This window comes from Gadus morhua, chromosome 1 (genome assembly GCF_902167405.1).
Source record: "Gadus morhua chromosome 1, gadMor3.0, whole genome shotgun sequence".
Classification (NCBI taxonomy): domain Eukaryota; kingdom Metazoa; phylum Chordata; class Actinopteri; order Gadiformes; family Gadidae; genus Gadus; species Gadus morhua.
The window spans coordinates 17,135,219-17,149,342 of NC_044048.1; the positions used below are offsets into that span (position 1 = coordinate 17,135,219).

At 43.4% G+C, this 14,124-nt stretch overlaps 1 protein-coding gene across 4 annotated transcripts in view; it reads left to right on the forward strand.

Annotated features, from left to right (window-relative positions):
• Positions 1-288: 288 nt before the first annotated feature.
• iqsec1a (IQ motif and Sec7 domain ArfGEF 1a) overlaps positions 289-14,124 on the forward strand; it is an 82,071-nt gene continuing 68,235 nt past the window's right edge. Inside the window, exons 1-2 of one of the 4 annotated variants that reach the window (XM_030357270.1) lie at positions 289-917; positions 10,607-10,636. In XM_030357270.1, coding sequence (XP_030213130.1) covers positions 658-917; positions 10,607-10,636 — 290 coding nt within the window. In that variant the 5' untranslated portion in view covers positions 289-657. Of the gene's footprint in view, positions 918-943; positions 2,647-10,606; positions 10,637-14,124 lie in introns of those variants that run through there. The other 3 variants (XM_030357338.1, XM_030357278.1, XM_030357285.1) reach the window with 3 other exon arrangements.

Sequence of the window (14,124 nt, forward strand, 5' to 3'; positions counted from 1 at the left end):
AATAATAATAATAATAATAATAATAAAAATAATAATAATAATAATTATAATTATAATAATTAAAAAAAATCTGTCTTGTGTGTTGACTAATTCCAGAAACAATGTTATAGAAATGCCGAGGAGTACAATACAGATTTAGAACTATTTTTTCTTATTGCATCGCGCATTGCAGATTCAATAACCATGCAGCAGCGTGCAATGCTCCATCAAACTTGAAGACCACGCCCCTAAGACCTGCAAGCCAACCAGCAGCCTCTGTTTACCAAAAGTCACGCGAACAGCGTGGCGTTCAAGATAAGAAATATACTTCTGCAACGAACAACGCTCGGACTTTACAAGACCTTCGATTCCTTAGGAATAAAGTGATATATAGTCATATTTTTCGTACTTAGTTGACATGCTCCGTTGTGTGTGTCTATCATGCTGTTCATTTCACTTAATATGAATGTAGTGCTATTATAGTTCTGTTCTCTTAGCTTAGTGTAAATGCGGTTGCGCTGAAAGCCGGGTCAGTGTTCCCCATCCGTCAAACGAACGCTGTGGAAAACAATGGCGAGGCGTAAAGGACGTGTCCTCTCGATGTTTTGCTCCTAGACTTATCTGGCGGCACGGCTTCTGTGATTCTACAGGGGTTTCCTACACGCTACTTATCAAACCATGGATTGCCCGACGGAAAACCCCAACAGGGCTGCGGAATATCTGAAGGAGCTGGATAACATCATTGAGACCCAGCAGGAGTTACTGGAGCGACAGAGGCATCGGATTGAGCAGCTGGAGCAGCAAGTGTCCGACTTGTGTACGGAGAACGCCTGTCTCAAGGACCAGTACAAGCGGCATCTGGCAACTTGCAGGCTGCTGCAAAGCTCCAGTAGCCTGGTCACTCTGGGATCCATCGACGAGCATGTCAACCAGGAAAAGTAAGAGATTGCGTTGTCCATATGACAGTTATTTTTGGTAATTGGAAATGATGGTAGGTTTCAAAATAAATACATTTCAATACCACCAAGCTATTGGCAAGAAATATGCATATTTGGCCCATTGAGAACAAACGGATCGGTTACTGTGTCTGCCTACCGAGAGTTACAATAAATCAGGTAGACTTGCATATCAATTTTGACACACTTTTAGTAAGTGTGCCTTCGCGTAATATGGTTAGCTAATGAAGCAGATACAAGTGTGCTTTGCAACAAATTATTTAATGATCATCATGGAAGATATGCTGTAGTGTACACACACACACACACACACACACACACACACACACACACACACACACACACACACACACACACACACACACACACACACACACACACACACACACACACACACACACACACACAGTGAGCTTTAGCATTTGGCAGAACTTGGGGGAATGTCATTGGTGTGCAATATTTTCTAAGTAAACTTGTGTTTAGTCTTCAGTCTGGCTCTGTTCAGACACTGGTTGTAGTCCCAGGTACGATCGATCAGGATCAGGGCAGAGTGGGGTAAAAACCCTTTCCTCCTACCCAGAGATAAGGGTTGAGATAAACACAGTGCATGGATTACCCTTCCTCACCCCAGCAGCTGTGTTCAAAGACCCCAGTCTTCTTACCCCCTACGCAGACGCTTGGCCTCTTGCAGGTGTCCGTGCGAGAGCCCCTGTCCGTGCTTGACCTTTCCCCCCCAAGGGCCATGTTAGTGTCATGCATATCACTGGCAGCAAATCAAAGTGGATGACTCATGGACAGTGTGTCAGTACACTTTGAGAGGGGACCAGACTGAGATTAGTGTGCACTTTAACTCTGACCTTTTTAGTGGCAGCTTGTGTACATCTCACCTTGGTGCTGTGGTAAAGTCTACGATGTGATGGTCTGGGAAACTGAGCCTCTGTCATCCGCTGCTTCCGTAAGCCCCCTCTTCCACCCCCTCCCCCCCCCCGCCCCGCCCTTCATGGTCACACTGTCTGCACATTTCCCCCTCTTTTATAGGTCTGTCGCACTGTGAAGAGGATACCAAGTCTATGAATTTATTTTTATGAACTTGATGAAATGTGACAGTCTTTATTAATCCAAGCTCAGTTTTATCGGGGCTCCCAGAGTCCCAAAAGTCACGTTAACATGTGAAATGATTTAAAGCGATGCTACAGTCTTTATTTTACAATTCCGGAGGCTTGTAAAATAAATTCATGTAGGCGGTATTATTACCGGGCGAATCGTTACTGGCCACCTATTCGATTATCGTGACTCAAAGACCTAAAGTTAGTGGGACAACAGCAATGTTGTTCAACCTGTGTGTTTTATTTTTTTCACAAGACACGATTTGTTTGCATAAGTGAAATAATCGCTGCGGCTTGATTGAAGCACAAGGCCGGACAGCGTGTTTGTTCTCTGTTCAAGGCCAACGGCAGCAGAAACGCATCAAACCAATCCACGCACCATCCTGTTGTCTGAGCAGCTAAAACGCATCATGGAAACGTACAGAAGGCCTTCAGCGTTCTCCTAAACGGATCGGGTAAACGACAGCAAGGCAGTCAAACAAAACGGACCGTCCCTGCGTATACGCCATGCTGTCCTTGTGCATGAAAAGTTACCTAACAAGGATATTTTAAGAAAGCGGACACCTGGTACATCACAGAAATGTGTTCTGCTGACTAAAGCTACAGTATGTATTCGTGAATAGCCTAGTTTTCTTTGTTGTTGGCAAAAACGTAGATGGCTCAGAAACGTATGGTCTGCCTGTCGTTTGCTAGAAGGGAAATACGTGACACCCAGGCCAGGAGAAAACATTTAGTATGAGATGCTTTATAAGAATCTGCCAAAATTAGGTCTATTATAAAAATGAGATTTTCAGGTTTATTTATTTTGGCAGCAGGTCAATTTGATTATATTTTTCGACAGAGAGTATTTACCTGGTAGCAAGACAACCCAGTTCAATTAAAATGGAATGTATGGCAGATAAGGACTCTGAGGCCAATCAGTGCTGCTTGATGATGTCTGGCAGATTAGTCAAAACGTTATCGATTCTTCTTTTGGCATGCTTCTGGACACTGACTGCATTACATGGAGACCTGCGATCTTGAGTTGTTTTACAAAATACTATGCCCCTTGAAAAATGAACACAAAGACGAAGAAAGTGAGAGTAATCTCTGATAATACAGCTTGCATTGCCCCGTCAACCTTCAGCCCACACCTCTATGGAGAGGGCTTGTGGGTAACGTAGTCAGGCAGGTTTTCAAACAACATGACTGCAAGTATTTCTGAACATTACGCACTGATAAAGTAGATCCATAAGCTTTTTCTATGCTTGGATGCAGCACTCCCACAGGAACTAGTTAGGCAGAATGTAGATGGACGTATGAGCAGGGTCCAGACGGCCCACTGGACCTGACTGAAATCTGCTGATGCTGACACAGGTGTGCATTTGAAGTCGTTCTTAAGTTTTGCTTCCAAGGTGCTTTGTTTAAGGATTACGCAAGCCAACCAAAGCTACAAAAGGCCTTATGGCGTTTACAGGTTAGAACCATACATAATTAAATTCCTCTTTGTTCACCAGTCTCTGGAGTCGTCTGCCGGGTCAGCTCTGCACCCTGCGAGCATTTATGCTGACAATTTGCAGCTGTTATAGACAGCCTGCATCACACTTTACAGACTCATGCTCCTACTCCCCTAAGTCCACTTTGGAGTTTAGTTTTTGTAATGCAAGGCAATGGCCGGCAAGTAATACGCGTTTGTGGTGAAAACTGTCAAAGTGATCCGGGGGTTTAATCTCTGGTATAAATTGGTTTATAAATATCTTGCCAAATTCTTTAGTGACTGGTGGTTGCTGGAGCCACTCGTATCTGAACTTTTGCTCTTTGAGTAAAATGGTGTGTGCAAGCACTTTCACGTCTTTATCGTGAGGAATGGAGGAAGCTGCCAACTCCAATCCAGCATTCTGTCCAGTTCTCAGGTAACCAGCCGACTGTAAATTACTTCTGGGCTGCCATTATGTTTCCTCATCTAAATTGTAGATGACAAAGTGCTGATGTCGTTGTTAGTTTAACTTTTCTCTCCGAAGCCTTCATCAAGCTTCTTTAAACGGAGCAGAAGGATAGCATAACCATAAACACATCAACAATCTACAACTGACAGAAAATACAAATTATACATTTAAGTAAAAAAATACTAAAACAACAATGAGGTGGTGTTTAAGGGCTGTCTCTGCGTCAATTCGAGAGACGTAAGCTTAAGATTATCTTCCACGCAACAATATTGTAGGATATCCACTGGCATCTGCTACTTTGCAATAATACTTGGTAATTGGATCCAACCCTTTGAACCAGAACATTCATTGAAAACCATAAGTAAGTTGAAGCTCCGCTCTGGAAATTTAACATATTGTGTTGTGGGTCTCTTGACAGGAGCAATCCATTAAAGTTCACTTTGAGATCCAGTACGCAATTATTTAAGACATTTTCTTATAATTGATGAAATATTAATGAATAATCTGGTACATCCTTTAAGAATCTCTTCTGCTAAGTTTCTGTTGATTGAATGCATTTGATTGACTCACCAAAGGCAACGGAAGAGGAATATACTGTAGGAAGGAAGTGATGGAAATTACATCACTTTCAAATGCATGGCTCCTCGCAGCTAGCATGTGTTGATTAACTGGGTGCAGTGTTTGATAAAACATATTTATTACATTTGAAGATGGCATTTTTGTTTCTTTAAATGCATACCACTATTTCTGAAAATAAAAATATTTGTATCGCTGTGAATAAAAAATGCTCAGTTGCTGAACAGGAGCCATTGATTAAATAATAGATGTTATTCAGGGAGGGTACACAGTTTTGATTAAGCAGTATTCAGCTCTAGTTGGATTTTTAATCATGGTAATATAATGGATACTATATTATGGCAGGCTTTGGGCATCTTCCAATTTCGGAAAATGTGGATACAGATCAGAAGGAAAAGTTGGAAAAATTGTGTGACGCATGATCTGATATGCATAACAATGAACCCAAATGAGTCACAAAATGCACCACACTGTGTCATGCTGGTTTGAGGATTCTTCCGAGTTCTTCCCTCTTCAGAAGTCCCCGGGAGAAGTCGTGCTGCTTTTCTCTTTTGGTTTGAATGACAAAGTGTCCTCACGCCTTTTGACTGCTCGTCTCACAGAGCCATCCGGCGCCCTCACTCAGTACAGATGAACAGCTTTTAATACAACTCTCCTCCCAAAACCAGCCACAACAGTGGCCGCTTAAGCATGGGTTTCAGGTACCCCCCTATACCTGCAGGGTATAATAGCCCATGAAAGAATCCTGTTTCCTTTGACTGGCGGCGTCCACCCCTTCACGCAGCGATATGCTGAACAATCACTGTGCCGTTTTAAGATTTATGACCACCGCAGGATCTCCGGACGAAAAAACCCTAATGAAATCCCACAGCTAGATTAATTTCTACTTGGGATGATTTGCAATCCGGGGCCCACCTACAAATCTCCAGCAAAGGCCGAAGAAGATTTGCAACGTGCACATAAAAGACGTGCCCCCCGCGCCGACAGCTGCCTCCACTGTTAATGAGCTGCACCTCTGCAGACGGTGCTCCTCTCACGGCTTGCCTCCTTGGCAGCATTTGAGGGAGAGGGAGAATTCAGCAGTGAAACTACCCCTACCCCCCCCCCCCCCCCCCCCACCCCCACCTATCAGGGTGTTTGTATTTGCTTTTTGATGTAGCGGTAGCGTCCCCATGCTGCTAGCTAATGATGGCTCTAATGACAGCTCTTACCTCTGTCTAATGGGTGATTAGTGAAGTAAATTACGAGTAAAGGCCACACCGCAGGAGGGGATGCGTGGCACAGCCAAGCGGGCTGCTATTGGCCCCCAAGCTAAGCCCTTGTAATAGTTAACTTTATTGCTTTGACTTTATTTATGTTTATGTAACATATACACGTCATCTTATATGTGTCCATATTTCATTGAAATGGCTTCCACTTTAAAAACCACTGGGTTCAGGATGACATAATCTTCCGGGCCGTCTCAATGCTATGGAAGTGTAGACTGATGCCTCGTGGCAGGTGTTAACGAGAGAGGGAGAGGCAAAGCTTCTTACGAAAGAGGCTTCAATAATGCCAACCTCATGCCAATTTTCTAATATAATATTCTCCTCTGTAACCTTCAAAACTCCCATGATTCAAAATGCTACAGAAAAAAATGCCTGTACAATGAATTGGTTTAGATATGGTTACTTTTGTGGTTACCAAGTGTAATATTATCGATGAAGACCTAGCATGGCGTAAGATTGCATCAGTGGCAATAATGGAGCCTTTATTATATAATTGTATTAGATATTACAGAACAGATAATTATTTTTTTTCCAACGTTCAGCACATTCACACGAAGCCTGGTTCCGCCCGCCTAAGTACTTTCGCTCAATTTGAATATCCCTTCAGTACTACGTCTGGGTCTGCGGTATGTTAGTGGGTTTCTCCATCCAAATTTTCTGCCTCCAATCAGCGAACAGAGGTAGTGGCTGAGTACAATGACGTTAAAGTCAGCTCTCGTTGACGGACATCAACGTTAGCGATTGGTTATGGCAGATCCAGATGAGTGACACTGGGCAGATCCAATAGTTTTAAACTTCAACAGACACCCGCCTTCAAGTGAGTTAACGTTTGTCAATTGAGTAGGTCCAGACTCTCTGGGAGTCTGGTAGGACCAGGCTAATTCACACGTGGTGCTACACAGTTGAACTCCTTTATCACGATCTCCAACCGCTACTTGTTGTTGCCTTCAGGCATCTCATGTTTTCATATCTAATAGTGATCCAGACGCCTAAAAGCGTTTGGATCACTATTAGAATGGACCACATATGGTCCATTCAAACAAATTACCTGTCTCGCGGTGGCCTGAAACAGCTGATGCAGCTGCTGAATCAGGGCGAACGGCTAGTGTAGTATACCTGTGGAGAGCCGCTGAAGTGGGCTTCTCTATTCTTTTTGCCAACCAACTTTTGTTGATGCAAATGTTGATTTTGGCTGAGCTGCGGCAAGCTGCAAGAGTCTGTTAACACGAATGAGGAACGCACACGCACGCACGCACGCGCACAAACGCACACACAAACGCACACACAAAGGCACACATATGAACCTCAGAGGACCTGTTCTGGAAAGTGTTTCAATTCAGATCCACACTATGGGTTTCGCTGAATGGTCGTCAATGGATATAATTTAGAAAAGTAGAGACAATATGCAGAAGGTACAACTAGATGCTTGATCTGTTGTAGCAACTGGTATTTCTGTATATTTATTTCATAAATAGGAATCATGTAAAATAGGTCGGACCTGCTGGTAACCATAGAGCATTGGGCTTATTGCTCACCAGCGACCATGTCCTCTGTATATCTCCGGCCAGACAGGACTCTTTGAGCTGTTTTACTTTGGCCTTTACGGGGGATTTAGTGGTCTGCTGAAATCCAAGCAATATGTTCAGGAATGCAGCCGGGGTGAGGGAAAAGTTGAGGTTGTTTTTATGTGTTGTGTATTCAGCTCACACAGTAGCGATTGGATTGTGTAACATTTTAGTGTGTGATATTTTCCGCATCTCCAGGCAGAAGCCCTCCTTGTCCCATAAAGCAGCCTAAAAAAACTGCTTATATGAAAAATATAAAGTTTTGGTTGGTTATTAGAAATGGCCAAACTTGAAGTGTATTGATTTGAATCTGATCTGCATTACTTTGGAGAGAGAGATAGAGGGGGGAAAGGGGGTTTGCTGCTTGTTGCCTGAAAAGAGTGAAATATTTGTTACTGTTATCTGAGGTATCCAGTCAACATGTAGGCTTTCTATGGAATTGCAGATGCAGTGTAGCCCACGGTTTTATGAACTGGAAAGCAAAGTATCTTTTATAGCACATCTCCACTTTCTCTGTTTGCAGGTTTCATAATGGAACAAATTATTGTATTTACTGTGAGTTTAACAGACTGGCACAAATAAGACATTAGGTAACTAAATGCAAGCCATGCCCGTTACTTTGCTCAGTGTATCTTTCATCCATGGAGAGCAAAACCAACCCACACACATCATTATCTCTTCTCTTAACCTCCCTCTCACTGGTATATTCAGACGGTGAATATAAAAAGCTTGAAGCCATTTGCTTAGCATCACCTAGTCTGAGAAAAGCAAACAAACAACAAGACAAACTAGAACTGCAAGCAGTTATGCAGGGGTCCAAGAAGTGTGCATTTCGCCGGCACAACGCGACAAGAAATGTGCGTGACAAACTAGGGTTTATAATAAAAGACGAACGCAGAAATAAGCAATTGAGGAAATATAGCTTTTGGGTAAAGCGTTTAATAAGTCAGTGTGACATTTAGTACGATGGAAACCATTTCAACCAGCGCTTGTCTGTGTAAACACCTCAAGTGAAAGTAAGGCCGTATTGGATTTCAATGACTCCAAAACAAGGAAGGCCATCATGAAAATAAGAATGCAGGCTAATGCACTTTCCCAGCCATATCGTGTTTCACACTTTGTTGCAGAGAGGCAGATTGATAAAGGCGGAATCAGCATTTACATTCTTTGTTTTTGGTGGTAGCCTGTGATGTGTCCCACTTCCTGTTCCAGCGGCATGCAGGATGACCTCACTTCCACAGCCTCGCCGTCTTTGAACCACGGAGGTCACAGGAAGCAGATAGGGCTGCAGCGGGGGGGAAAAAACGAGAGAGAGGGACAATGACGGACCATGAGGGACACGCGCACAGAGAGAGAGAGAGAGAGAGAGAGAGAGAGAGAGAGAGAGAGAGAGAGAGAGAGAGAGAGAGAGAGAGAGAGAGAGAGAGAGAGAGAGAGAGAGAGTCTCCATGAAGCAGTGTGTGGAATGTGGACAGGAAAGATAGCGGACTAACGAGATTCCAGGAAGTTTCGGGATTGAAGGCCCTGCTGTCCCTTGAGGCTCGCGCTCTCTGTGTGGGACCACTCTGGTGGCCACTAATCACAGGGCCAATAAAAGTCGGTGTAAAATGATATGTCCAATGGGTTCTGGCATTTCATGCATTATTAAGGCAGTTTGTGGAATGCACCTCACTGCACCCCGGCAGCTGCTCTGTGGCAAAATACACGTGAGAAAGTATTTTAAGATTACTCTCTAATTGGCATATTCAACATTATGCATGTCACTCCCAAAATGTGTTTTGAAATTCAATCATTATTGTTAGTTTATTGCATTTTTTTTTGTCGGAACAAACATTTGGGGAATGATTTATAGTTCATTCAGTTTTATTGAAGCCCTATCTATGTTGGAAAGTTGCATTCTTGTTAAGAAAAGAGATTGCAGTGAAGTAATTAAGTTAAGGAAATGAATGTTCATGACATAGGGAATATGCTCACAGAATAACGATCTTCACATAATTTTCAATATCAACCACTTCTCTGCGGTGCAATCTCCACCTTCTGTTAACGGCACCCTTCCAGAGATAAGAGACGGGAGGACATGCAAGTGATTGCCTTCCACACTACAACATCAAAACACGGCTCTCAGGGGTCCTGCGGCCATGTACCAACCCAACAGGTCGGGCCGTATGTCATCCAGGCTTAACGGTTTGATAAAGTCTTGCTAAACACTGCGGTCATCGGCGGCTCTGTGCTGAAAGGCTGGATTTATAGGTCATGGCCATCCTTGGCCTTTATGTGCGTGAGAGGAGCTGTCCAGGGTTCTGATCAATGCAGCACCCCCCCCCCCTCTTCCCACCCCCCCATCACTGTCAGGGTGCTGAGTGATGGGCAACACCTCGCTGACCTCTGGGGGGGCTGCCACTGCGTTCCCTCACTGCCAGCAGCTTGTTCATTTAACAACAGATGATCTGAGGGAAATGCTTTGGTCTGACTTCTGCCTTTTTTTATCTAACCAGGAAGGCGTAGGATATGAGCGGATCAATACTTTCAGTAATTGCCATTGGATGTGGCTGCTGGTATGTGTGTCAATGAATCTCACCCGTCCGCTGCATTATATTGACCCAGCAGCAGTATGCTCGTCAACTCAATGAGCGGGGGTGCCTGTTTGTGTGAGCCTGCTCATTAAAGAAGAGGCAGAAAATATGTTTGTGGTTGTTTTGAAATGTTCTATAAAGGCCTTATATTTAAAATAAATATACATTTATCTATGCTTTTGTTTTTAAGCTTCAAAGTGGACCACATTGGAGGCAAGGTAGAACAGCTTGGGCTGGAGAGATTGGGCCAACATTATTTAACGATCATTGGGAAACTCACAGATAACATAAAACAAAGAGCTGGTGTCTTTCCTCTGCATTCTGAAGCTCTGAATTACACCAGACTGCCCGATGCGGAGGCATTATGAAAGGGTTGAAGTGTTTGTGCTTTTCCACCGTTTCAAGCTGATGCAACAAAAGTTTTTTAAGGCGGCTGTAAAGCAATAAATATGATTTTCTGTTATATAAATATATAATTAATATCACATTCATGTACAATATCGGCACAATTGTGACTGACATAATTTGCATGGATTTACATCTATAAGATAGATGGTTATGCAACTCTGTCATAGGAATTTTGTGAACTACTGTATTTCATTCCTCAGTGTTAACAACCACAATCACTCACCAAAAGCATTTTCTCTTTTTCTTTCAGGTCTGAATGTGACGTGTCCAGAATGGTCAGGTAGGTCAATATGTTTTTAAGATTGCCCAATTCACCATCAAAATAATGCACACAAACCACAATTGTAACATTTGATCTACAAATTATAATTAGACTGACAAACGGAAGGTTATGTCTGCCGAGGATGGCACCAAATTCTTGTGGTACTGTTGGCTTTAATGTTTTTCCCTGAATGGATATCTGTGAGCTTGAAGAGTGTGTGGAGATTTAGCCAAAAGATATGACTGACTGGCCCTTGCAAATTATAGCAATTTTGGCCGTCTTGTAAGCGTATGCATGTAATTTTAGATGGGCAACACTCCTGTCTTGTTGTTGTTGTTCAGTCTTCCTTTACGGTCTTATTTGCTGCAGCAAACTTAACCGGAGGTCCACAGCGAGAGAGGTCAGTTTAGCAGTTGGTGATTGCCAACACAGGGATTCTGTTTTCAAATACTTTCTTGTTTCTTGAAACCTAGTTTAAAATATAATCTAAATTTGGTGAACGTAATGACGATACACTACAGGTTCAAACTCATTACCATATCCCTGGCTGGTTTATATGCATGATCGTCATAATACAAGACAGCCAGCCTGTTCAAAGTTTATTGTTAACACGGGGAACCCTCTGAACTTCCCAGCAGCTATAAAAATATGACATATCCCCAAAAGCTAGCTTTACTTGTGTGGGCGTGGGTGTGGGTTGGGGGATGGCTGACTGTGAGGGGAAGTAAGAATATGGTCACACTGGAAAGGTTAATGAGAGAGAGATAAACACCACAACACCGTTTAACAGGTGAACTCTGTAATCTAAAGGGATAGCTTCATTCAGGGATCGTTAGAGCTGCGTGGCTGTGAACTGGTGAGCAAAAGCTAAATCACATTAATGATCCAAATTCCTTCTTTTCTCTTGTAATTGTTCCTTTGTGTAATTGTTCTTTCATGCCGACAAAGCTTTTTAGTTACAACCCCCTCACCACACCCTTCCAGCTTAATGGTGCTTTATCCATTGTACAAATTCATAGGGCGGGAAAAATGTATGAATTGGTTTTATAGCATACATAGAAAAATTGGCGGTGTTATCGACCCCGCTAATGTAGGAAGCTAACGAGGAGGATAGCTTTGATCGCTCTTTTTGTGACTTTGTCACCTATTATTGGCAATGGTGGATGGGATACGTTAATATGGCAAGGTAATTTAATCCCTACGTGCCTTCTGTCCTCGTTTCGTGAATTAGTTGAGTGAAAGTAAGTGTGAACCTTTTTTGGTGTTTCATTACACGTACAGCACAATGCAAATGATACCACCATTGCGACTGTTACAACTTCCACAAGTGAGATTTAAGACTCATTGCAAGTAACATAGAAGGAGGGGTTAGATAAAGTGTTGTATGACTCCTGATACTGGCCATGAAACTGTATCCTTGGGCCTTTCTCTAAAACAGTCAGGGCATATCACAAACGACTGCAAGCAGAAGGCTACTAGTCTCATGAAGTAAGGATTCATGAGGTAAAGGTGTAGTGTGTCGTTTTGTATGTATTTACTTGTTTAGAATCGCTTTGACGATATAGATGACCAGAATTGAATGGAGGCGGCAAATGTAACTGTTATCCATACACCGTCTGCCTTAGAGGATTGGAACAAATTACACCTGTGCACACTTTTTTTGTTATTTTCCGAACATTAATTCTCCACCAAGGTGGGCGGAAGGGAAGGCCACGTTGAATTGCCACAGTGCTGCTCTTGCTTTATGACGGGGGAGGTAAACATAAATTTAATATTCTCAGTGGCACGTGGCTGTTATTTTCACCCAACTCTCTGGGGAAAGACACAAAGAGATGGCATTATGAAAGCGGTAAACGAATGGAGAGCTTTGGCCCTCACGGCTGCTGCTGCTGCAGGTTGGTGTAGGTCATACTAGCCGGATGCTTGTCCAAACAGGAGGGGCGCTCCGCAAGCAACCCCAACGTGGATCCATTCGGCATCATATGCTAAAACAATGCAATAGAAATGTTGTCAAATATAGCAGAGAATTCCCATTTTATAGAACTAAACACAATGTATTAAACCTACTTTAATTTTTGTTTAAAGATTGAGGTACAAAGCTGCATGGATACGAGTTAAACTTCCCATCGACTTGTTTTCATTCACTGCAGTAAGGGTAGTATCCATAGCCTGCTATAAATACAGACGTAGCGTCCTTGACAGCTGTTTAAATGCAGTGAGTCGTGCCCGCGTTGTCCCGTCTCCGGAGGTGGGCCACAGCGCACCAGACTGCCTCCACCCAGGTACGGTGAAGTCAGGATGCTGCTTTGAGCGAGACGTGGTCTCTCTCGTCTTTCAGGAATATACGCAAAATACAATAACTGTTTGATTGGTTTTTAATCGTTCGTTACTATAAATATTATTATGATTATTATATTATTATTATGTTATTGTCTCATCGATTAAAGAAAAGCGCGTCATTAGTTAATCAAACACCCTCAAGCAGGTAGCCTTGTTGTAATGAAGATGCAATTCCTCATTACAACAAGAAGCTCAGAGTCAAACCAAACCAAGCCAAGCCAGCACACGTTTAAGGGAGGGGCCGATGTGTGCCGCTTGGCATTAACAAGACATGCTTACCATGGTGAGTGAAGATGGGCTGACCCGTCTTTAAAACAGCCGGGGAGACGGCCTCCCTCCAGGGCCATGCCCGTCTATGTCAGGGCCTCATCATTCTCCTCCACAGAGAGTCTCAGGACCCATCCAGCTCTGTCTCTCAGGATCTTTTGAGGCTCCACCATACGAGCCTGTCAACTCCTCTTGTTTTCCTCGTCCGTCTCCTGTTGCCATGGAGAGCGATGCTCCTCACACAGGAGAGAGGGATCGGGGTAGAGAGCGCAGCTAGGCAGTGAGCCAGCCGCATTCGTCCTTGAGTGTTCCTCTGTTGATCGGTCCACGTGGCTGGGACACGATTTAACCTCCAAGTATGGTTCTAATCCTGGTAATGACAACAATGACGTAACCTGCCGTTCGATTGGGCCGAGCTACATAACGTTGGACTCCTATGTCGGGGTGTGAGTTAAAGAAATTCCTCCTCCTAGCTGGAGGTGGAATTTCGGTTCATGAACTGACGTGATTCTGTGTGAATAACGAGCAGTGCCAGCAGATCTGAAAAGTTATTGTTCTCGCTCGCTCCCGCTTTCGCTCCTCTCTTCAGAACCCACTAATAGGAACCTGGCACAAATACATTCAGCCTTGTTCAAGGTTCACAGCTCCCCTCGGAGCCCGAGTACAGAGAGACATTAGCATTTCTTTAAATGAATAATTGATTAAGCCGAAACTGCACAATATGGCGCTAGCCATGATGCCATTAGCTGCTAATAACATTCAGGATCTCTGTGCGGGGAGGTGATTTTATGCTTATATGCCTTTTTCGTTCCCAGTCTGTATTGAGTTTGTATAGTCTTTTGCAAGTATTCTTCTGTTGGAAATAAACAGAAGGTTGCTCTCTGCAAAAAGCAGAGGGA